At 41.0% G+C, this 25,000-nt stretch overlaps 1 protein-coding gene across 1 annotated transcript in view; it reads right to left on the reverse strand.

Moving 5' to 3' along the window:
* Positions 1-23,001, reverse strand: part of LOC138981413 (ventral anterior homeobox 2a-like) — a 29,964-nt gene extending 6,963 nt beyond the window's left edge. Inside the window, exons 1-2 of the mRNA XM_070354329.1 lie at positions 22,356-23,001; positions 22,117-22,229 (exon numbers count right to left, since the gene is read on the reverse strand). Of these exons, the coding sequence (XP_070210430.1) occupies positions 22,117-22,229; positions 22,356-22,555 (313 nt within the window). The 5' untranslated portion in view covers positions 22,556-23,001. The remainder of the gene's footprint in view (positions 1-22,116; positions 22,230-22,355) is intronic.
* Positions 23,002-25,000: the final 1,999 nt, after the last annotated feature.

Below are 25,000 nucleotides of genomic sequence, written 5' to 3' on the forward strand. Positions count from 1 at the left end.
AAAACAAGTTTATTCAATAAATTCCATTGGTACTATTACCGCATACATGAAATAAGGAACATGGAGCACAACAAGCTAGGCTTATGAGCGTACTCTTAAAAGCAAATGAAATTTGGCGGACGATTTTAATATAACAAATTTGAAATAATGTCAAAATAATAATGGTAAATTATGGTAGACAAACATGTAACAATAAAAGGAAAAAAAAACCAATGCTAAACTAACAACAGTACTCACACGCGCTCGCACACTCACTCGCACACACACGCATACAATGACTTCCACATGGTTGAAAATAGAATACTACCAGAACAAGGAAATGTAAACAGTACTGCACATGGTCGTTTCGAACATGGATGAGATAAATGCATTCATTATTCAAAACGTTTGCTTAATAAGATAAACCTGAATAACTGGTCAAATATCAATGCATTTTCGCTGTCTGACTTGTCTCTATTGCCATACAGAAAATCATCAGCGGTTAGCAAATCATAGTTGGGGAGTGTGGACAAGGTGACTTCACGTATTTGAAGAGATAAGGGGCAATGAAAAATATAGTGCTCCGCATTTTCAACAGGATAACCACAAGTGCATGACGGGTCGGGAATTAAATGTCTGTCAAATAGATCACTATTTAGATTGCTGATCCTCAATCTCAGTCTGCAATGGATAATTTCTGATTTTCGATCAGATGTGTATCTATACGAGGGAACAACAGAATCATCAGAACTAATACGTTTTTTAAATAACCCAATAGAATCAAGTTGTTTTACAGTATCTGGAAGCTCATTCCACAGGGAAGTCGAAGACAGAAAAAATGACTTTTTATACAATTCAGTTCGAGAGTGGGGAGTCTGTCTGTCAAGTGGTCTTCGTCTATGGTAAGGGTTCACAGAAGCAACGAGAGGAGGCAGACGTTCTAGTAAGTATGGTGGCACGCGTGCATTAACTAATTTGAAATACAAAATCAATTTGTGTCTTTTTCGCCTCTCCTTCAGTGTTGTAAATCCTGATTCATCGTACAATTTTTGGTGACTCGTGCCACGAACTGCACCTATAATGGTTCTTATGGCATCAAGATGCAAGTTTTCTAATAAAGTAGCTAATCTGTCAGAACAGTTATCCCAAATGACGTCAGAAAAATCAAAATGGGGAATAATAAAAGATTTATACATAAGTTCAAATGCCTTTCGGCTAAGGCGATACTTATAGGACCGAAAACATGAGAGAAGAACACGTACTTTAGATATAATTGACTGAACATGTGATTCCCATTTGCAGTTGCTCTGAATCAGTACACCAAGATGTTTGTGAACGTGGTTTTCTCTCAGAATTGTTCCATCAAATACAAGAGGAAGGGTTTCAGGCATTCTATTTCCAGAAAAGGTCATCAAATCTGTTTTTAAATTATTGAAATTAACTTTCCATTTTTCCGCCCAGTGTGCAATTTTGGCTAAGTCTGCATTTAAGATCTGTGTCCGCGTGTTTGCATCATTTAGAGATAAATACAAACTGGTATCATCAGCAAAAAGTTTAATGACAGATTCGATATTAATGACAATATCGTTAATGTACACAAGGAACAACAAGGGCCCCAGAACAGAACATTGGGGAACACCTGAACAAACACGTCCGTATGTCGATTTCCTGCCTTGGATAACAACGGCTTGTAACCTGCCAGTCAAATAATCTTCAAACCATTTTAATAAAACACCTCTTATGCCTATAGCATATAATTTATGCAACAAACCCTTGTGCCACACTCTGTCGAAGGCTTTTGATATATCACAGAAAACAGCCTGAGTCGTCAACTGCTTATCTAAGGATTGACAAAAATCGTCATACATACTCAACAACTGAAAACTAGTTGAATCACCAGGAATAAACCCTGACTGAGAAACCGTTAATAAATCATTCTCTGTGAGATATCGAAAAACATGGGCTTGAACACATTTTTCCAATACTTTTCCAATGCAACTGAGTAATGAAATCGGACGATAGTTACTGCAGTGTTCTTTTTCACCTTTCTTATAAATGGGATTCACATGAGCTACTTTCCAAATTTTCGGAAACTTTCCCTCAGCCAACGATCAGCCACTTTTAAATGTTAGAGGGTCCATGGACCCCCACTGCAGTATTTTAAAGGGTCCCTCGGGTCCAAAAGCCGAAAAGTCCCAGTGTACTTATAAAACATTGTGGTCACGTATAGTGTAACTGCGAAGTGTCGATTGCAGTCTAAAAATGGTATCGACGGTACGCACGATAAAGGAAATTTAGTGCGTCCTAGGACCCGCTCTTTTAAAATCTAGTGCGTCCAGGGACCCCCTCCGTATATTTCTAGAACGTGTTTTTGGCTTCTAGTGCGTATAGGACGCAGGGACGCGCGCTATGGGGAGCCCTGCCAGCCAACTCAATGATCCTACTTGACACCAACGTCCAGCTCTGTTGCCTTGGTGGTTGGAAGCTTGAGCACGACATCATTCCTAGTCTATCCCTCCTATGAGCGTCCCTCCCCCCTCCCCCCTCCTTCCCCCTTCAAAACCACATTATCTAAAGTCGGGGTAACACCCGGGAACATGCCCCTAAAGCCTGGGCGAAGTGGACTACGCGAAGTATATTTCGTGAAGCTGTGGTGATGGAACAGAAACTGCAACACACTTCTTACTAGAATGCCGTTTACACTTAGCTGCAAGAAACAACACAATCAACAAACTAACCAACAACCTCATACACACAGATATTCTACTTCATGGAAACCCCTCCTTGCAAACAAAAATTAACAAAAAAATCTTTTTAACAGTGCAGGAATTTATTGGACAGTCCGGCCGTTTCGAACAAATAAACATATAAAGTGAAAACAAAATCGATACGTCTACTCGTCTCTCTCTCTCTCTCTCTCTTTCTTTCTCTCTCTCTCTCTCTCTCTCTCTCTCTCTCTCTCTCTCCCCCTCTCTCTCTCTCTCACTCTCTCCCTCTCTCTCACTTTCCCCCTCCCTCCCTCCCTCTCTCCCTCCCTCCCTATCTCTTACTCGCTAACACCATAAAAATTATATATGTATTCTAAAACTGATTTTTGTTTTGATGTACAATTTTCATTCAATTTTCTTTTCATGTTTGCTTGCTTTTCATTTAAACTGTACCCTCCCCAATCACATAATTCACCTCCCCCACCTTTTAAACGGAGACAGACAGTATTCCTCAGATTTGAAGAGGAAAATTTTTCCACCGTACACTCGTTCATTAAACGTTCAGGCCGCTTTGGGTAAATCAGAATAAATGCTCTTCAAGCCGGACAACAACTTTAACTTCTGCACATCTCCTACCCATCCCTCTTCTTTTATTCATCTTCTTTCCCTCCTTCCTTCCTTTACTGTCTTTCTTTATCATCATTATGCAACGTTCATTACGTTATTAATAGATTTGGTTTATTGAGACACATTTTTCAGCCGTTACCGCCTTATGTTGTACTGTCATGCAGGAACACCACTATAAGCTTCTAGCTTGTTGCTGTTTCTGTGAACTTTGTATACATGTCATGATTGTAACCTTTGTTAAAATAAACTTATGTTTAAACCAAGCTGGCCACACGGAGCTTTAGCAGCATTGAGTTTTCGGTAAAAAGGCTTCGCGAAGTCTTCGCGTAGTCGACTTCGGGCTCAATTAAGGACATCCATCGTGATGGCGTTAAACAACAGTTATCTGCTATGATGTCGGATCCTTCAATTTCAAACCTCATGATTGGCTCAAACCGGTAACATTCCAGAGACAGAATTCTATTCAACGACCCAAAGCTTTACTCTTAATACTATTTTAGCATGTTCTGATACTGAAGGAGGCTTTTGAAGGTACATCTGCATTGTGTTGTTGCAACTGGTAAGCATTATGGGTCGGTAAAAGAGCTAGGTCTCATCGTGTTTGAGTTGAGTACACCTTCGCTGTCTCTATCTTGAGGAAGTATCGATAGATGGTTGTGCTTTTCACAACGACAGGACACGAAAATGGCAGTTTCACTTGGGAAAATTAAACATTTCACATTCAAATGGAATTACACGAAGATAAAAAAAAGAATGAGTAGAAAAAGAATTTTGTTTAAAGAGAATATGCTGACTCGCACGTCTTTACCGGAGCCTCAGGTTTCGTATGGCAATTTACCATTGAGATGTTATTAAAATCGTCTCATAACGGACAAAATTAACGACAGAAAAGTACTTTTAAAGAAATCTCAAGATATATTTTTACCAAAACTGAACACAACCAAATATGAAGAAGTCTTCTCTATTGGGAAACAAATATGAACAAGGCGTCACAAGTCAATTTCCCCTTAAACTCCTTGGTTGATTTTGACTGACAGATAGCTTATTCTTCGAGACACTGCAAACACTCAACGTCACTCAAATGAGGTTTTACGCGAGAATTTCTCTTTGTGAATCGTATCAACACCATGCTGCGCTCGTTGAAACTCGAGGAACAAAAACCCAGCGAACACAATATGGCTTCCAGCTGACTCAAGAGCAGGCAACTCTTCTTTTGTCTGGACGTCCAAAGACCAGAATTGCGGGGAACAGCGAAAGCTTGTTTGGGCATGTATTGACAAAAAATGTTTTCCTCTTGAAAAAGTCAGGCACAGGAAAAGAGAGGTTAAAAGAACTAATAGGCAGCTAATGTGTCTCGTGGACGTGCGTATTGAATTTTGATTGACAGGTTCTTTGACGGTGTCGTTGTTCTTTGTTGCTGTGGTGTGTTTCAGACACCTTTCAGCTTTCAAACCTCGCCGTACGGATCACTGCGTGAAACCTCGCGGAGTTTGTCCACACCTGAGCGGTGAACCTTTGCCTTTAATTACTGGCTTCCTCTTCGCTTGTTGTAGTGAGGCAAAAATCTGTTTTTCACCAGAAATACTCACGCGCACACAGACACAGGGACAGTACAGACGCAGATGCAGATGGAAGTAGAAAGACAGACATAGAGAGAGACAGAGAGAGAGAGAGAGAGACACACACACAGACGCGCGCACGCTCACGCAGACACATACACACACACACACACACACACACACACACACATTCACACACACGCACACGCACCCCCCCACACGCACACACACACACACACATACACACACACACACACACTCACAAAAGTACACAGGTGCTCATGCGCTTGAAAATTCTGTTTCTCCTTTCCTCCCTCCTAGAATCCCCCCGCCCCCCTACCTTTTTTTCTTTGTTTGTTTCTCATTCAAATCACAGAAACCACAAAACAAACTAAACGGTTAGTCTACATCACGTCAGTACATCTTTACTCTATGTGCACTGTGTACTTGACAAAACATACAAAGATGTTCAAAAATGATGTTCTTTTCCAAGCCAAATTAACTCTTTTTCTCTTGCTAGTCACAGACGGACAGACAATTAACACGGTATTTGATGCAATCATTAAATTAATGGACGAATGTCAATAAGAAGTTATCAAGTCTATTAGTGTACGCTTTACTGAAACTCGTCCAAACGCATATTTAATCATTTTGACCTTGTTCATGCTCTTGAATTAAACGAACGCAAACCGATATAATATTAAAACTACATGCTACAATCTTTTCATGAGCAATAAAGCAACTAATTGCTGAAATACTTACAGAGAACACTACGCACTCAACGCTTCATTATTTCATCAATTTTCTCTATATATTTTCTTAAGACGGTAATCATTATAATTCACCACCTGACGCTATTGGGGCCGCTGAGTGCCACCGCAAGAATGTAGAACGTGTGATAAATGGATGTCCCGCTGTGAGAATCAACTGGAGTGAATCGTGTCATGGGTAGTGTTTGGCCAACAGTAAATGTATGGGCTACATCCGCCTTAATGGGAATCTATGCTGTAGTTTAGCAACCACTGTTAAAGGTGATGTTAGTGTGAATTGCGGGTATTTTGATAACTTTTACCATGTGCGGTACACAAGTCATGTGTTCGACAGAAGAAGAGATGGTGTGCAAACTGTGATGTTTTCCAACATATTAATGTGACCCTCCACCACAGCATGAGTCGCATGTCACCTTTGCATGATTTTCATATTTTTACATTTTCCCAAAGAGTTTTGTATGCTTTATCCAGTGGTGAAACCCGTTTTAGAAAAGAGCGAAAACTGTTTGAGTTATAAGCCTGTGACTAAGGTGACCCTCACACTGTTACCAGACACTCCCCGGACTAATATGAAGCCTTGCGCAGAACCGCGCAAGGTGACAATCATGCGACTCATTTCGTGGTGGAGGGTCACATTTGTGTTTGTTTATGTTTGTCTTTCTTTATTTCTTTCTTTAATCATTTTCTTTAATTCGTTCTTTTCTTTTTTTCTTCATTTATTCATTGTTAAGTTATTGATTTGTGTTTGTATGTTTATTCATCAATTTAATTAATAATAATTGTATTTGTTATTTCGTTATTTTAATTTTTTTAATTTTTTTTTTAGGATTCCCTGAAATAACCATGCAGGAGTGCGCTCATGTGGATCAAACTGCAAGAAGTGTCTCAATAATAAAAGTCTGTGTTCTGACCGTTCCCACATCTCAGAAATTATACCATTTAAAGATTTCCAAAAATTAATGTTCTAACTCTAGACGCTGGTGCCTGGGCGCGAGATAAAAAAAAACACCCAACAACAACACAACAGCGATTTCATTTATATAGAGTTAGCTATATAATTATATATAGGGCAGTAAAGTTTCAGAGTTATGAAAAAAAGGTAGCTTGAAGCAACTGCTGCCTAAGACACGCATAGATATAGAATTCGTGAGTCTACATCAGACTAAAGCTCAGCTAAAGACGTACTGCCACTTTAAATCGAAAAGATCATGCAGTCATTGGCTCAGACCCTCGATCTTTCAGATCCACAACGTATTTAACCCCCCCCCCCCCACCCACCCTTCAGCCGCCCCCCACCCCCCTCTCCGACAGCCCCCCCCCCCCCCCCACCCCATCCCCCACCCACCTCTCTCTCCTTCCCGACACCCCTTCACTCAGTTCCTCTTATGTTTTCAAATTCAGTCTTAACTGAGTTTTTTCTATGTGCTTCTAAATCCTCTTTTGCTCATCAAAGAGTCAAGTAGGCCTACACTTGAGTACAATGCGATGTCCTGAGCAGAGCAGAGGTCGCGAGTGCGAGGGAGGGACAGTAATTGCGGGTGGGAGAGAGGTACGTGAGACCAATGGAAGGATTTCACTGTCAGTTGAAGGTGTTGGGAGGAAGATCACACAGGTGTGTCACTCTATTGATGTCCAGGTGTGTACAGAGATGGAGATTATTTCGTAAAGGAGGTCTTGGACGCATGAGCGGGATGATTAATACATGGATTTATATAAAAAAAAAGGTTACGTTGTTGGACGTTTAATTCAGAACAACACAACACATTCACAAGAACTTCACCCTATTGACCTTATTTGTAAAATCTTTCTTGCTTTGTTTTTGTGTGTTTAAAAAAAAATATTCTTGAGTTTGGAACGCTAGCAGTCCATCTGTTTCGGATTTCATTGTTAATTAATTGAAGCTGATCAAAATTGAAGACAAGGAGACAGAAACGTGCGGAAAGAAGACCATTAAGAACTGTCTTTTTTTTTCTTTTTTTTTCTTTTTTTCTCTTTTTTACACACACGCATATAAACAGACAATACAAAAAAGATAAAGAGAAAAGAGAGAGAAAGAAAGAGGAGTGACAGAAGAGAATAGGGATCAGGGAAAGAAGAGAAAGAGGATAGCGAGCGGTGACCAGGCTTTGCAGTTTACCTACACAAATAATTTTACAAAAACAAAAAAAAACGCATGCCTGTACAGACTCCAGTTTCTGTTGAAAGAAGTTAACTTATTGTTAACCAATGCATTGTGCTTCTCTGCCAAAAATCTTTGTTTTAGAGTTAAAACAAGAACCTGAAAATGGGGGCAGGTCGCACGTATTTTAGATGTATAAATGTGGTATTTTGCGATTAGAAGGAACAAATCAAAGGTTTTGTCCGTCACACAGTTTGTTTGGTAGCCACAGATAATAAGTTGCTTATACAGTCTAACATTAGTACAATGTACAAAATTGTCTCGCATCCACTGAAGGAAATCATTCCAAAAAGCCTGTGTTTTTGTACAGTCCCAAAAAAGATGTTCTAGCGTTTCCTCCCGCTGTCCGCAGAAAGTATAAATAGGAGATTCAACAATTCTTCTCAGATGCAAAAAAAGCTGGGTGGGTGTAATTCTATATATCAGTCTATATTGAAACCATCTGAGACGTACGTCCTCAGTTGTTCTTTTAATTTTTAGAAAAACCTTATTGACATCTACATTACAGTTCAGTGCAGCTGACCACTTTTCAATACATTTCAGAGGATCAGTACTCTTAATCAAATATCCATAGACATGTTTAGAACCACCACTAGCCAAGCACTGCCAAACACATGGGTCACTTACCAAAAAGTTATCACAAAAGTCAATTTCTAGCTTACATTGATACTTCTTAACAGCCCGTACTATTCCTTGATATAACAAAAAATTAACAGTCACATTTGGGTATTTTCTGCTAAATTCATCATAGGTCAAAAATCCATCTTCCTTCAGCAAGTGACCAACAGAAACAATACCACATTGTGCCCAGCTTCTAAGAAACAACACCTTCTTGTCTCTGCATATATTGATATCATAAAAAAGACATTCAGATACAAAGTCATGAAAAGAGGATGGAATACATTTGTTACACACTTTTTTATAATGTTTAAAAACATCAACCCAAAAAGGATTAACAATTCTTTGCATCAATACATTTGCAAACTCGCCCCCACGTTGTTTCACAACTCGGACAGCAGGACATAATGCATAGAGAATTTGTGTAATTTTTCCATCATCATGTAAAACTTTCATTAGCCAGGTTAACTTCAATGACGATAGAAAAACTCTCACATTAACCATTTTAAGTCCCCCCTCTTCGTATGCCTGATACATAGAGGTTCTTTTGATTTTGTCAATTTTCCCGTCCCAAACAAAATTAAACAGTAGTTTCTGTAGATTAGCTAGAAAATCCTCATCTGGGTCCGGCAAATTCATAAATAGGTAGGTAAGTTTGGACAATGCCAAAGTCTTAATGACTGTTATTTTTCCGAAAGGGGTTAAATTCCTTCTGGACCACGAGTTGAAAATTCTCTTAATCTCCACAAACTTAAGAACTGTCTTAACTCAGGTATCCCAGTGCCAAACACACCGCTGAGACTAGTTTTTGCTAGAATTCCCTTCTCTCTGCCTGTGGTTCTGATGTTCGATGTTTGATGATTTAATTTTGTTCGTACATTTCTTGGGTTAGTTGTGCCTGGAGTATATCTTTTCATTCACTAATTAATGTTTGCGACTGTTGACAAATTATAATTATTGTATTTATTTTATTCGGGCTGTACTCAATTCCTACTCTTTCTCGTTCGTTTGTATTTCAGTTTTGTATCAATGACACAAGTGTTCCAGTCTGCCTTTCATTTTATTCATGAAGAAAAACATGAGATAAATTAACAAATAAGTAACTGAACAGATAAATAAATAGCAAAAGTAGTAACCAATAGAATAAACAAACTGGTAAATGAATAAAGTAACTATTTATTTGTAGTTTGGTTATTCCTTTAAGGTGTTTAGTCCAGATCAAGATGGTTACTAGCAATTACAACTCATCTGCCCTCTCGACATTTGACAAAAATATTTAACAGAAGTGATTCATAGAATGCTGTGATAATGGTAATGTTGGTAATGGTCATCGTGATTAGATTAAAAATAACTGCTACGATTACAAAATGATTTCCAAATATTGTACCAAAAAAGTTCAATTTACTGCATGGGTGAAATTGTTTCAAATTTTGAATTCCACGCTGAAAAAATTGCCACCTCGCTGAATAAATCTAGGTTTACTTCTCGAAACGTATCGTCCTCTCATTTTGGTTACCGCGTGTGTTATTTTATTTGAAGGAGAGTAAAGTGAATGTCCGGGATCTAATAACAGATAAAAGAGAAGAAGAAAGAGCGAGAGAGAAACAGAGAGAGAAGGAAAGAAAGAGAGAGAGCAAGATAGACAGACAGACAAAGAGGGAGGTTCGAGAAGTGAGGGAGGGAGGGAGAGAGAGGGAGAGAGAGAGAGAGAGAGAGAGAGAGAGAGAGAGAGACAGAGAGAGAGAGAGACAGAGAGACAGAGAGAGACAGAGAGAGAGAGACAGACAGACAGACAGTCAGATGGACAGAGAGAAAGACAGACAGACAAAGAGGGAGATAGAGAAGGGAGGGAGGGAGAGAGAGAGAGAGAGAGAGAGAGAGAGAGGGAGAGAGAGAAAGAGAGTGACAGACAGACAGACAGACAGTCGGATAGACAGAGAGAAAGACAGACAGACAAAGAGGGAGATAGAGAAGGGAGAGAGAGAGAGAGAGAGAGAGAGAGAGAGAGAGAGAGAGAGAGAGAGAGAGAGAGAGAGAGAGAGAGAGAGAGAGAGAGAGAGACGGATGGGTGTTTACCTCTGGACATTCTTTTATTTGAACGATAACTCGATCAACTTATTGCTGATGCACAAAACACTTTATCATATTTAGAACCTATTTACCTTCACAATGATGATGATTGTGGTAATCATGGTATTGACGATGGAAATGGTGGCTGTTATTCAGTACAGGGGTTTAATGTTAGATTAAAAGAGACGTTATTAAGTATTATACCGTTAACAATTATAATGTGAATACACCTTGTTATATTCACATCTTCTGTCTTTTTTATATTCAGGTTTGATGACAACTAACTTGTCAAATAACCAAAGGGAAGTAATCGCTCTTTATGCATACGACATGTGTAATAGAGTAAGCGAGAGTTGTACGGAACCTTTTCTCCTGGCACCTGAGAGAATAACAAGCATTGAAATGAACAAGCGACTTCCATCCTCATTCTGTTTAAGATTCTGACAACTAACTTGGTTACATTTTGAAATTCCGATCCACAAAAAAAGTTTGCTTTATTTTAATGTACAATAGAAACAATCCAGCGGGCTAAAAGGCAGATAACGATTTGCTCCAACATATTTCGCGTGAGGGTACCGGTGTGTTCAGATTTAACGTTTTTATTTTGCTTGATCGGTTTTGGAAGCGACAACAGGTGTTGATAAAATCGTTTATTTAACGTCACTCTATGCTCAATTTGTTGTTGTGTCGCTGTCCTCTGAATCTTTCACACAATATAATTATGTAACTAACAGCAATAGTAGGGCACGGTTTGATTCTATGTTTGTTTATTTGTTTCTTTGTTTATTTCTTTGTTTCTATCTTCCTTTGTTTCTTTCTTTGTTTCTTTATTTCTTTGTTGGGTCGTTGTTTCTTTCCTTTTTTGTCATGACACTTCTGTGTATTTGTGATACATCGGTTCAATGTAGTTATATTTGTAAGCGTAGCAACTGCAACAACAACAACAACAACAAAAACGATGTCGAGTTAAAGCCGGCGTTTCCCAAGCATAGTCTGGTTACAGACACTTTTCCTGAACAAAATGAATTGCAGATCAAGTTGATCAACAGAGTATAAAAAACCCTTCATTATAGTCTGAGCATAGTAACGTTTATAGCTTCGCTTTAGAAGTGTCAGTGACATGAGCTCACAGCGAAATGTTGAAACTTGGCTTTGAATATTATATGACTGAACATAAACTCGTGTTGAAAAAAAAGTTGTTCTTTATCACCCGCAATGACTTTGCACTTGCACAGATTCGTTCAGAGCGGACCACTGTTTGTTGACTTGCAGAGAGCTGAAAACAAAACATGTTCCAGAACTGTTTAGATAAACATGTAATTTTTAAGATATTTCAAACTCTGCGTAGTTCCGTAAGAATCAGTCAATCAGACTTGTCCCAAACAAGAAGCACTGCCCCTTTAAAGGTGTTGTATACATGTGTGCGTGTATTATTTTCGCTCTCTTTTTTCTTCTTCTTTTTTCAACACACATATTCGACGCCACAGAAATGTTCTTTCATGCCAAGAGAATGGGGGAGGGGCGGCTTGATCGTCGTGTCTAGCTACCAATTCCCCCTGACACCTGCGACTTTTGTCAACACTGACCCCCCAGTCTCACACCTCCATGAAAGCATGAAGGCTACCCATGTAAAGGGGCGCGCTAAACAGCAGTTGTCTAATTCCTGACTTTGTATCACCCCTTCTTATTGCCCGGTTGTAACATAGTAATTAGCAACACAAAACTCGTGTCAGCTTTTTTCATTTTTTCCTTCTTTCTCCTTTACTAAATAGAACTTTAGGCGTTACAGGCAAAGCCGAGGTTGTGTATGTGTGTGTGAGGTGTCTTTGAATCTTTGCGAGCTATCACACTTTCCTTGTGTTTTTTTTAATGTTTTTTTTTGGTGCTACCCCCCTCCCTCTGTCAAACTCCTCTCAACTCAACCTTATTCTACCGTCTTTTGCCAATCATATCCCGAAACAAGATCAACCTCCATCCCCATCCCTGACCCCCCACCCCCATTCCTGACCCCACCCCCACCCCCATCCCCATCCCTGACACCCCACCCCCATCCCTGACCCCTCCACCCCCATCCCTGACCCCCCATTCCCATCCCTGACCCCACCCCCATCCCCATCCTCATCCCTGACCCCACCCCCACCCCCATCCCCATCCCTGACCCCCCACCCCCATCCCTGACCCCCCCACCCCATCCCTGACCCCCCACCCCATCCCTGACCCCCACCCCATCCCCACCACCACCACCATCCCCACCCACAAAAAAAATAAATACATATATATAAATAAAAAATAAAAAAATAAAAAAAGACGACATTGGTTCTAACGTCCTAAGAATTTAGTCCCTATAAGCTGACGTTTTTCTCTGTACCATATTTGTATCTTAATTATTTTGAGGGGGTGGTTTTCTCCGCAATTGTTTATGAACGCTTTCTGAGTATATTCAAATACTGTAGCAACGAAAAACTGTCTCATACAGGTAATAACAACATGATTAGCAACGAAACGTCGGTGTATCCTGAACAATTTGCAGATCTGTAAATGGGGAAGAGGGTTAACTCATATATGCCCTCTAGCTAAAACAATGTATAGTGTTAAAAGAATGTGTATACTTGTAATTTAATGGCAGCCATTATTTACTTACACCAATCAGGCACGCTTTCTCAGGCCAGAGTGGGCACGGAATTTTGGACCCAAAACGTGTTTTAGGTCCTCAGTATGTGTAGCTACTTTGAACATCATAGAATAATTGTGTAATGCAAATTTGTCATCGTCAGCCTCTTCCTTGCAATAAAATAATCATTTTCAAAGTATTCTTTATTAACATTTGACACCATTTTGGAAACTGTTGACGCTATTTTCTCAGAATGGTTGTTTGAGCAACAGCTGCCGTCATTGAGAAATACTCATCTAATCGACTTACTGTCTAATCTTCTTTTTCTTTTCTGTAATTTCTCCAGAAATGAAGTTGTTTTTTTGAAATTACAGAAAGATTTTCTGTAAATTGCACAGGAAAGATTTTAAAACTTTGTCAAAGTATAAAAATGGTGCCTTTTTAAAAAAATAATTTTGTGCCAAGGATTCATAAAACAAAATGTGTTAGATATGAAGACTTTGTTCTGTAAATGTATTGAGGAATCTGTTTTGATTAGCATTAAACCTACTTCAAATTGCTATCTTTATTTGTATGTTTCCCCCAAACGACATGTTTTATCCCATAAAGTCACAACAAACATCCTTTGTGACCCATAGTTAATTCAAATACCCCCCCCCCTTTTTTTAAATACCATTTTGTCAGACGATTTGTATCAAGAACCTTGAAACAAAAATGTAGAAGGTTGCCAAAGAAACAAATCTGAATTTCCCTGCCATCTTTGCCCTTAACACCATTATTTTCGAACAAATCAAAACTTAAAGGACTAACGCAAAAGACAGAGAAAATATAGAGAGAAGGAACAGAGAGAGAGAGAAAGGGGGGGAGAGAGAGAGGGAGAGAGAGAGAGAGAAAGAAAGAGCGAGAGAGAGAGAGAGAGAGAGCGAGAGAGAGAGAGAGAGAGAGAGAGAGAGAGGACAAGACAAGACAAGACAAGACAAGACAAAATCTTTATTATCGAGGGTAATAGATAAGCAAGAATATATGCTTTTGTACATCCAGCCCTCGCCCTAATATAGGGTCAACAAGAACAGAAAACAACATAATGAAAGAATTATCACATCAAACGTAACACATTATCTATATATATATACGACTAGTGTCTGTGTGTCTGTCTGTGTATCTGTCTGTGTATCTGTCTGTGCGCGATGCACGGCCAAAGTTCTCGATGGATCTGCTTCAAATTTGGTGGGCATATTCAGGTAGACCCGGGACACGACACAACCTGGTCGATATTTCAACACGTGCTCTCAGCGCGCAGCGCGGAACCGATTTTGGTTCCACCTCAGCTATTTTGGTTCCACCTCAGCTACCCGGGCCCCCATACCGACACACCATAGCCGCTACACCACATCACAACGCCAAAGTTCTCGGTGGATCTTTTTCAAATTTGGACACCGTATTCAGCTACACCCCGGACACAATATCATCGATGAGATATTTCAACACGTGCTCTCAGCGCGCAGCGCTGAACTCATTTTCGTTTTTGTGTTCATTTCACCATTATAAGTAACTCTTCCTTATCTTCTCCAGTGTTTGGCGTTTATCTCCCTTCCTTCGTATGGCTTTCCCGTTCAGTTGTAAACTACACTGCGCTGTCCACTGCGCTGAGCGTCTTCGGATATTCCCGGCGTTCTGTTACTGGTACTATTTTTAGAAGGTCAACGCAGTGTACAGAACGTAAATTGGACCCGTAAATTATCCTCACTGTAAAAGTGCAAAGGTCGAATCAATTTATAGCCACGCGAAAAATACACTGTCATCTATCTCTCTATAGATACGGCTTCTCTGTGTTTTTGTGTGTGTGTGTGTGAGTGTGTGTGTCTCTTATGTAAGCAACACCTGTGCATTGTTCAGTTCTGTTTGTGATGTGGTCTGGCGGCTTTTGTGTAATTTTATTAGCGGGGTGAAGGTCAGTGAGCTGGCCAGGGTCCCCCCGCCCTCCTACCCGCCTTGGCTTGAGGAAACCCCTACTATCATATACGACAGTGAAGATAATACTACCAAAAAAGATAACCCCGTCTACCTAGCTACTGTTACAAAAGAAACCCTAAACTACAAATTCTCGGAGCATTTAAAAGTCTTTACTGACGGATCCAAATTTGCAGACGGCAGCGTTGGCTGCGCCTTTGTGATCCCAGATCTCAAAATCTCAAGGAAATATACTCTTAATAAAGACATCTCCATATTCTCAGCCGAGCTATTTGCCTTGCTCATGGCATGCACTTTTATAAATGACCTCCCAGTCACACCGCGTGCGGTAGTTTTCTGCTCTGACTCGCGCTCTTCATTACAAGCTCTGCATCGAAACACATCAAATCGGGCAGAGCTACAAAGAGAAATCCTCTTTATATGTCACCAGTTAATCTCATCCGGCACATCCGTATCATTTCTCTGGGTCCCCTCTCACGTAGGGGTCCGGGGAAATGAACTGGCGGATGTCGCTGCCAAAGAAGCGGCAGAATCTAGCCCAGCTAACACTAACATCGGCTACTCAGTAACCGAGTTCTACAGTAAAATCCGGAAACTCATTCGAAGTCAGTACGTAACATCTCTGTCCTATCAACCCATTGATATGAACGATCTACACCCCGATCTCCCAACAAACCTCCTCACTATCTTCAGACGCCTCCGTGCCGGCGGCTGCCGCTTCCATATCTTTAACAAGTCCTGCCATTGTGGAGAACCCTATTCATTTCAACACATTTTCGCTCCATGCGCTACAAATAGAATTACCTTTAAAACCTTATATGACCATATGCAGCTCCATGGTCTGAGTCCCCAGGATTATCTGCGCAGTAGCAGTTCTCTAGGCTGGTCACACAGCTTGCTGCTGTGCCGACTGGTCAGGGACTCGGACATGGGGCTGTGGGTATAACTAAGCCCAGATTATCACATCAGCGTGTTTCAGTTTGAGGTTGAGTGGCTCCCGCCATCCCTCCTGATTCCAGCGACTACCTTCTAGACAACATATCCTCACCCAAGGCCCACTAGTCGCCAAACTGTACATATTGTTTTTATTACCACGGCCTTCGTGGCTTACATCTTAATCCTTTTATTTGTAAAAAGTTTTGAGATTTATTGTTCGTGTTCCTCTTACTTGCTCATCTATTTGGTTTTATTGGTGATCCTGAAAGGTTCCACTTTTTAACTCGATTTGAAATAAAAAAAAATAATATTACAAGCCCGTTATTCAAGATATAGAATACAGACTTATAATTCTTACCAAGAAACATCTTAACTACTTTTCATTTTAACAAATTCCACAGAGCATTATCAACTCAACCCCACCCCCTGCCCTCCTCTCCTTATTTTTTGTTTCTTTCTTTCCTCTTTTTGAAAGCGGACAAACACTCAAGTCCTTAATGGCTCAAAACCGTAGGACTTTTAATATTAATTTTAACTGTCTGTATCTTGCTGACGTCATTTTGGAAACTGACTTTTGTATACTAAACGATGGCTCGGCAACCAGACTTCCAGACAGAGCTGACCATTCCCCGTCAGCAATCGATCTCTCCCTTTGCTCAAATGCCATAGTCACTGACATCGACTGGAACGTTTTCCCGGACGCCCTCGGCTCCGATCACTTACCCATTGTTCTTACCTTCCGCCACTTCGCCCCTAATCGCAATAACTCGGAGGTCAGAAAAAAGTACAATTACAAACAGGCAAATTGGGACAGCTTCCGTGCGGAGCTCGAGGGTGTCAGGGAGGAAACTCTCCTTACGGATGACATCGAAGCCTCTTACAATAACATACGTCAATGTATACTCACTGCTGCCAATAATCACATTCCGCTTAAATCAGTAAATCCTAACTGTAAGGCCAAAAGGAATGAGTGGTGGAATGCAGACTGTGATGAAGCCTTGGCAAACAAGCGATATCACATTAGGACATATCTCAGGCACTGCTCAGACGCTAACTTCACGAATATGAAGTCAGCTGAAATACAATTTAACCAGATCACCGCTGAGGCTAAACTTCAAAACTGGGAAAACTTTGTCCACAAAGAAACTAAAGATTACAAAGACTGTGGCAAAATCTGGAAGAAAATCCGCAGATTTAAATGTAGATACAGAACTAAAGAAAAGCCACTACTATCGGGTGATAAAATGACCACAACTGACTCTGAAAAGGCAAACCTATTAGCAGATACTTTTGCCAAAAATAGTCAATCAAAATCCCTAGATACTGAACGACTCAATTATAGGTTAGATCAGGAGAAGGGTTTCACATACCCCCCAGATGACAACCAGTTGCCTATAAACTGCATGTTTAAGGCAAAAGAAGTCCAAAACGCCATCTCTTCTGTGAAAGACCCAAAAAAATCCACAGGTTTAGACCCAATATCATATCACATGATAAAACATCTACCACCTAACTTTGTTAAGTTGCTCACTCAGTTTTTCAACCTATGCTGGTTAAAGGATACTATCCCCGCAGCGTGGTCAGACTCACAAGTAGTAGCAGTATTGAAGAGCGGAAAACCGGGCAATCTACCTGGCAGTTACCGCCCCATATCACTAACCCCCCACCTCAGCAAGATCTTTGAGCGTGTGGTGAACCAGAGGCTGGAGTTCCACCTCAATAAACACAATATCATTCCTACATGCCAGGCAGGTTTTAGGCAAGGTCGTTCGTGTGCGGACCACATTGTGCACGTCACTGAAAAAATCAAAAAGACCTTGGCACATAGTAATAATTCTCTTCTTGGAACCTTCTTTGATATTAAATCTGCGTACGACAGCGTCTGGCATGCTCGTCTACTCCTAAAACTCGGCAGAATCGGTGTCTCTGGCCACATGTACCAATTCATCAAAAACTTCATCAGCAATCGCAAGATGTCTGTCCGGGTGGGCTCTTCGGTGTCCGAAACCCATGCGCTGGACATGGGGGTTCCCCAGGGCAGTATCATCGCGCCAAACTTATTCAGCATCATGCTCTATGACATTACTTCTGTTAAGGTTGACGGTGCCAGTGTACTTCTGTATGCGGACGACCTCGCCTTAATAGACACTAATAGACCACGCCATAACAGAGTTACCAACACTGTTGACTTATCTTCTTACCAAACTAAAATCGACAACCTCTGTCAATATATGTACACCAACGGCTTCCAACTAGCCTCAAATAAAACAGTCTTTCTTGTTGTCTCCCGTAGACAACTGTACAGGAACTGCAGTATAAAGATAGGTTGTGATATTATCAAACCGAGCTCAGAAGTTAAGTTCCTCGGCGTTATCATCGATACCCGACTTAACTGGACCAGTCATATCGAACATCTGATCAATAAGGCCAACAAGGATCTTTATATCATACGCTACCTGGCGTCCCAATCCTGGGCCAGAGGGCGTAAGTGTGTCACAGAGGTAGTGCGGGCATTAATTCGCTCCCGCCTCCTTTACGGGTGCGAAGCTTATTTCGCGACGCGCCCGGCGCTCATGAAAAAACTGGCTATTATAGAGTGCAGGGCGCTCAAAATAGCTCTGGGACTCTCCCAACAAGCGAGTAAGAGTCGAGTCTACAGCGAGTGTGGGTGGCTGCCCCTTGTGGATGAGATAAAACTCCGTTCAGCTCAGTATGCTGTCAGAGCCCACGCGGTAGAGAACTCTGCCTGCGAGGTCCTGACTGACTTTTTTCCTCAGCACCAAAATTATGAGGCCAACACCAAACATAGCACTCAACTCTTGGCCAAAACGCTACCCTTATCCGACACAGTAAACCGCATTCTAGCCGATAGCGGGGTGAAGGTCAGTGAGCTGGCCAGGGTCCCCCCGCCCTCCTACCCGCCTTGGCTTGAGGAAACCCCTACTATCATATACGACAGTGAAGATAATACTACCAAAAAAGATAACCCCGTCTACCTAGCTACTGTTACAAAAGAAACCCTAAACTACAAATTCTCGGAGCATTTAAAAGTCTTTACTGACGGATCCAAATTTGCAGACGGCAGCGTTGGCTGCGCCTTTGTGATCCCAGATCTCAAAATCTCAAGGAAATATACTCTTAATAAAGACATCTCCATATTCTCAGCCGAGCTATTTGCCTTGCTCATGGCATGCACTTTTATAAATGACCTCCCAGTCACACCGCGTGCGGTAGTTTTCTGCTCTGACTCGCGCTCTTCATTACAAGCTCTGCATCGAAACACATCAAATCGGGCAGAGCTACAAAGAGAAATCCTCTTTATATGTCACCAGTTAATCTCATCCGGCACATCCGTATCATTTCTCTGGGTCCCCTCTCACGTAGGGGTCCGGGGAAATGAACTGGCGGATGTCGCTGCCAAAGAAGCGGCAGAATCTAGCCCAGCTAACACTAACATCGGCTACTCAGTAACCGAGTTCTACAGTAAAATCCGTAAACTCATTCGAAGTCAGTACGTAACATCTCTGTCCTATCAACCCATTGATATGAACGATCTACACCCCGATCTCCCAACAAACCTCCTCACTATCTTCAGACGCCTCCGTGCCGGCGGCTGCCGCTTCCATATCTTTAACAAGTCCTGCCATTGTGGAGAACCCTATTCATTTCAACACATTTTCGCTCCATGCGCTACAAATAGAATTACCTTTAAAACCTTATATGACCATATGCAGCTCCATGGTCTGAGTCCCCAGGATTATCTGCGCAGTAGCAGTTCTCTAGGCTGGTCACACAGCTTGCTGCTGTGCCGACTGGTCAGGGACTCGGACATGGGGCTGTGGGTATAACTAAGCCCAGATTATCACATCAGCGTGTTTCAGTTTGAGGTCGAGTGGCTCCCGCCATCCCTCCTGATTCCAGCGACTACCTTCTAGACAACATATCCTCACCCAAGGCCCATTAGTCGCCAAACTGTACATATTGTTTTTATTACCACGGCCTTCGTGGCTTACATCTTAATCCTTTTATTTGTAAAAAGTTTTGAGATTTATTGTTCGTGTTCCTCTTACTTGCTCATCTATTTGGTTTTATTGGTGATCCTGAAAGGTTCCACTTTTTAACTCGATTTGAAATAAAATAAAAATAATATTACAAGCCCGTTATTCAAGATATAGAATACAGACTTATAATTCTTACCAAGAAACATCTTAACTACTTTTCATTTTAACAAATTCCACAGAGCATTATCAACTCAACCCCACCCCCTGCCCTCCTCTCCTTATTTTTTGTTTCTTTCTTTCCTCTTTTTGAAAGCGGACAAACACTCAAGTCCTTAATGGCTCAAAACCGTAGGACTTTTAATATTAATTTTAACGTAATTTTATGTACTGGCCTTCCTTTGAGAAGCCATAACTTGCTCAGTCCTGTTTGAGTGGAGTTCGCCTCCAAAGGTGATTAACACGGTTACATTCGTCGACAAGGATGGGACTCGATATGGTCAGGAATGGCATTATGGCCACTAAATCATTTTCGTGCTGTTCCCATTCCACGAATCTGGGAGGGACCTAAGCTTGGCGGGTCCATTGTTCGGACCCGGCGAAGCCGGCGTACGGCTCTAAGTACTTCTTCCCGGCGAAGCCGGCTACCCGGCGAAGCGGGTATTCATTCTAGTATATATATATACGGCTTCTGTGTGTGTGTGTGTGTGTGTGTGTGTGTGTGTGTGGGCAAAAACCTGTGTATTGTAGAGTTCTGTTTGTGATGTGGTCTAGCGGCTTTTGTCTGTCTGTATGTTCTGGCATTTGAGAAGCCACAGCAGATAATATAGGGCTAAGAAATAAGCTCTAAAATTCTCAATCCCGTTTGAGAGGACTTCGCCTTCAAAGGTGATTGTGGTGAACCGCCACGCTGTCTGTCTCTGTCTCGCGATTCACCCGGCGAAGCCGGGTATTCCTCTAGTAACTGTATATACAGATACAAATTTAAAAATAAATTGTCATACTGCATTTTAAGTACAATTTCCAATGATAAAAAGTGTCCATTTTTAACATAACTTAATTTAGATCTGCATATTATTATGAGAGAGAGAGAGAGAGAGAGAGAGAGAGAGAGAGAGGAGGGAGAGAGAGAGAGAGAGAGAGGGAGAGGGAGAGAGAGAGAGATAGGGAGAGAGAGAGAGAGAGACAGAGCAGAAAAGACAAATATAACAAAGATTAAGAACAAACAGGTAATGAAATACATGAACTTGAAGCTTGTCATTAACATCTTCTACTGATTGAGTGTCATATGTCCTTCCAGAAAAAAACCCCCCCCCCCCCTCAATATGGCTTTAAAGAAAACAAAGTAGGAATGATCTTGAAGAAGAAATGACAAGGGAGACTGGTTAAGGGAAAAAAAGGCCTGAACCGAAAGAGAAAGGATATGAAAGAACATTCATTCGAAATACCAAAACAAATCATAAACCACAAACAATACAAAATCAGAGGCAGACACTACCGGGTTTGTTGATTGGAAGCAAAGACTAAATACTTTGTTTCATTTGACCTCAAAACTTAAAAGCACACTCCTAGACAAAAAAACTTGTTCAACACGCACCAACAAAATACATTGTTCGGTTTAGGGTTTTGAAATAATGACACCACATACCGTAAATAACTAAAAGTGAATATTTGAACGTTCATATATCCAAATCGTAAACCCTCTGCTGGTGGTACATTCAAGTTCATGTTCGTGGCTTAATTCGTCCTTCTTTTTTTTGCCCGTGACAGCCGTGGGACTTGCTAACGATTATTAGATTATACAGATTTTAATTTGATTTACAACATCTAACAGGTTTCGTTCGATTGACGTATGCATACCAGCTATCACTTAAAAAAAACACCCAAAAAACAACATCTGACCTGAAACTGAATTGGGGCTTTTACGCTGAAGGATAGGACGCACATCAATTTACATTCATTCAATAATTAGCTTTCTTGCGAATCATTTTCGAGTACAGCAAATTAATTTCCCCTGGACTTGTTAGGTCAAAATTGTCAGAAAACTTGTTTTCAAGAAAGGCGTCGCAGAAACTATCTGGTGGACTTACCTGTAAAGGTGATGGTACGGCAATAGTCAGGGTACTTCTTGCTTTCATCCAGTGCTTCCCCTTGAGTACACCTCTCCTCAGTAGAAGTCTCATTCGCTGGCATTTTCATGATGCTGTGCAGAAACTTCTCAAAAAAACCGTGAGGTTGAAAAAAAAGAAGAAGTTTAGGTTTGTTTTTATGAATAATGCGAAATATCTGATTTCCAGAAAAAAAACCGCCTGGTTTTTAGATCATTTACCTGTGCATTCTGTGCACAGTGATGTTGAGTTTGCGGTAACCAGAGCCATCGACATACGGAGAAATACTGTAGTCAGTATTCTTCTTGCAGGGCTGAATGATGCCGACAAAGTTCTGTTCCCGGTGATTTTGCTTTTGAAGGCTTGATTTCAATGTCTTCTTTCGTTCTCTCTCCTTCTGCTCTCCTCTGTCTTTTCCCATCTATCTGTATTTCTGTCTTCCTTTTGTTTGATGAACTGAGTCTTGAAAGTCCAAGGCAACCATGCAGGTTTGATCAATTATACCGATTACGTGCACACGTCACCAGTCAACGTTTGGAACGCAACCTGTAGGATACCACAAATGTGAATGACAGTTTCTCCACTTTGATGTGAGAACTATCTCTTGAAATTAATGTCAAAGTGACCAAAAGCAGTCATCTAAAAACAAGAAAGAAAAATTAAAACAAATTAGCAATGCAATTTGATTTCCACAAAGTTCTAACTGTGCCAATGACAACAACTCAACTCAGGTGTGTCTGTAGCTGTTGTCGGCAAGCGTAATGAGAGACTACAGCGACTCCGCCACACGAAAACACGACAGCGAGTTGGGGCGGAATCAAGGTAGCAGCAGCAGTCGGATGCACATGAGCGACTGACTGTTGTGGTGTCGAGTGACAGCAAGAGTGACATCCGCGGGGGAAAAGCTTTCGGGTGTTTTCCCCCGCCCCACCCCTTTCTGTTAGTTTCCACCCCTTTACTGATGTCTCAGTGGGTGCCCACCCAGCCTGCTGGCCCCGAGCTTCGTCTCTCCTTCCCTTTCTGTTGACAGGACGTGTCTGTCTGTCTGGTCGTAGTGTTGTTATATCACTGCGTGACCTGCTGCTAAGAGAGTGTGGTATATACGTAGTTTAAACAGATTGTTGGTGTAATCAACGAAATCATGACACACAAACAAACGCACACAAGAATCCATTGAGGCAGGAAAACAGAATATTCTAAATTTGCACAGGATGCAGTTAGCTTGTTGATTTTGGGTACGTGATCAAGTATGTGTAAGGGTCGATGCATGGTCTTGTTCCGTGTAAAACAAAAAGCCTTGGCGGATTTGAGATGGACGGACACATTGTTTGCACAATCAGGACTGTGTGTTTAATTTGATTAATTAAATCATAATGCAAAACAATTAGTTTGGGTAGAAAATCTGGTTTAATTGAATGTATTACTTCCTGTACCTCTACAGGGGGTACATTATTATGTAGATATTTGGTGATAATGATCGCCGTTTCCAGATTTGTCCTGTGTGTCTTTATTTCAGCAAACTAAATTTTCTTGATTTTGTCCTTTTGTGTTTCCAGTAAGCTAGCTGGGCTTTCGTTTGAATTAATGTGCTGATAATTGACTAACGAATGAAGTAATTTTTGTTCTACCCAAAATAATCACACAAGTTAAGTAATCAACGTCTGCCCTCTATGACTTCTTCACTACAACAATTTGTATTTGATTTTTTTTATATATTGTTTTTATCAGGCCTACGCAACTATCGTAACAGCTGAGCCTTATCGCATTTTAAAAATCGAATAGTTTCTAAGGTAAGATGTGAGCAAACGTATCATGGATATTTTATTTTCTACATGTAGTTGCCATTACAAGGTGTTTCATAGACTGTGGTTCTGCAACTGTCGTCACACAAGTGCCTATATAAACATGAATTTTGTTTCTCTCACAAGATATAAAGTACAATTATTTTGTCTTCTCGTATTGGCCATGACAACGTGTTTGATAAAATCATACAGGCTGAGCATGTCTCAAAACTAACTTCGGATTCTGAAATACACAAGGGCACCAACATTAAGAAAATTATTCTTCAAACACAAACAAATTTAAATTAAATATGATGACTCTTGTTGTCAACTAATTTTATTTAAATGACAAGTCTTATTAGAGACGTCGTCCTGAAACAGAGAATTTATAATAAACGCTATGAATAATCTACTGTGGCTAATTCCTTCCTTCCTTCCTTCCTTCCTTCCTTCCTGCCTTCCTTCCTTCCTTCCTTCCTTCCTTCCTTCCTTCCTTCCTTCCTTCCTTCCTTCCTTCCTTCCTTCCTTCCTTCCTTCCTTCCTTCCTTCCTTCCTTCCTTCCTTCCTTCATTCATTCATTCATTTATTTATGTATTTATGTATTGACTAGATGAATACCCGCTTCGCCGGGTACGGCTTCGCCGGGAAGAAGTCGAGCCGAATACCCGGCTGCGCGAAGGAAGGGAGATAAACGCGCAAAACACTGGAGAAGAGTAATACCCGGCTTCGCCGGGACAGTGACCTTCCAAAAATAGTATAACGGGAATATGGATTGAGCGTTGTCGACAGTGACCTTCTAAAAATAGAAACGGGAATATGTATTGACGCCACACGAAGGAAGGGAGATAAACGCTGAAAACACTGGAGAAGATAAGGAAGAGTTACTGGGAATGGATCCAGAGAAAAACCAAAATCGGTTCAGCGCTGCGCGCTGAGAGCACGTGTTGAAATATCTCATCGACCAGGTTGTGTCCGGGGTGTACCTGAATATGGCCACCAAATTTGAAAGAGATCCATCGAGAACTTTGGCCGTGCATCGCGGACACACACACACACACACACACACACACACACACACACACACA

Source organism: Littorina saxatilis, linkage group LG12 (assembly GCF_037325665.1).
Source record: "Littorina saxatilis isolate snail1 linkage group LG12, US_GU_Lsax_2.0, whole genome shotgun sequence".
Classification (NCBI taxonomy): domain Eukaryota; kingdom Metazoa; phylum Mollusca; class Gastropoda; order Littorinimorpha; family Littorinidae; genus Littorina; species Littorina saxatilis.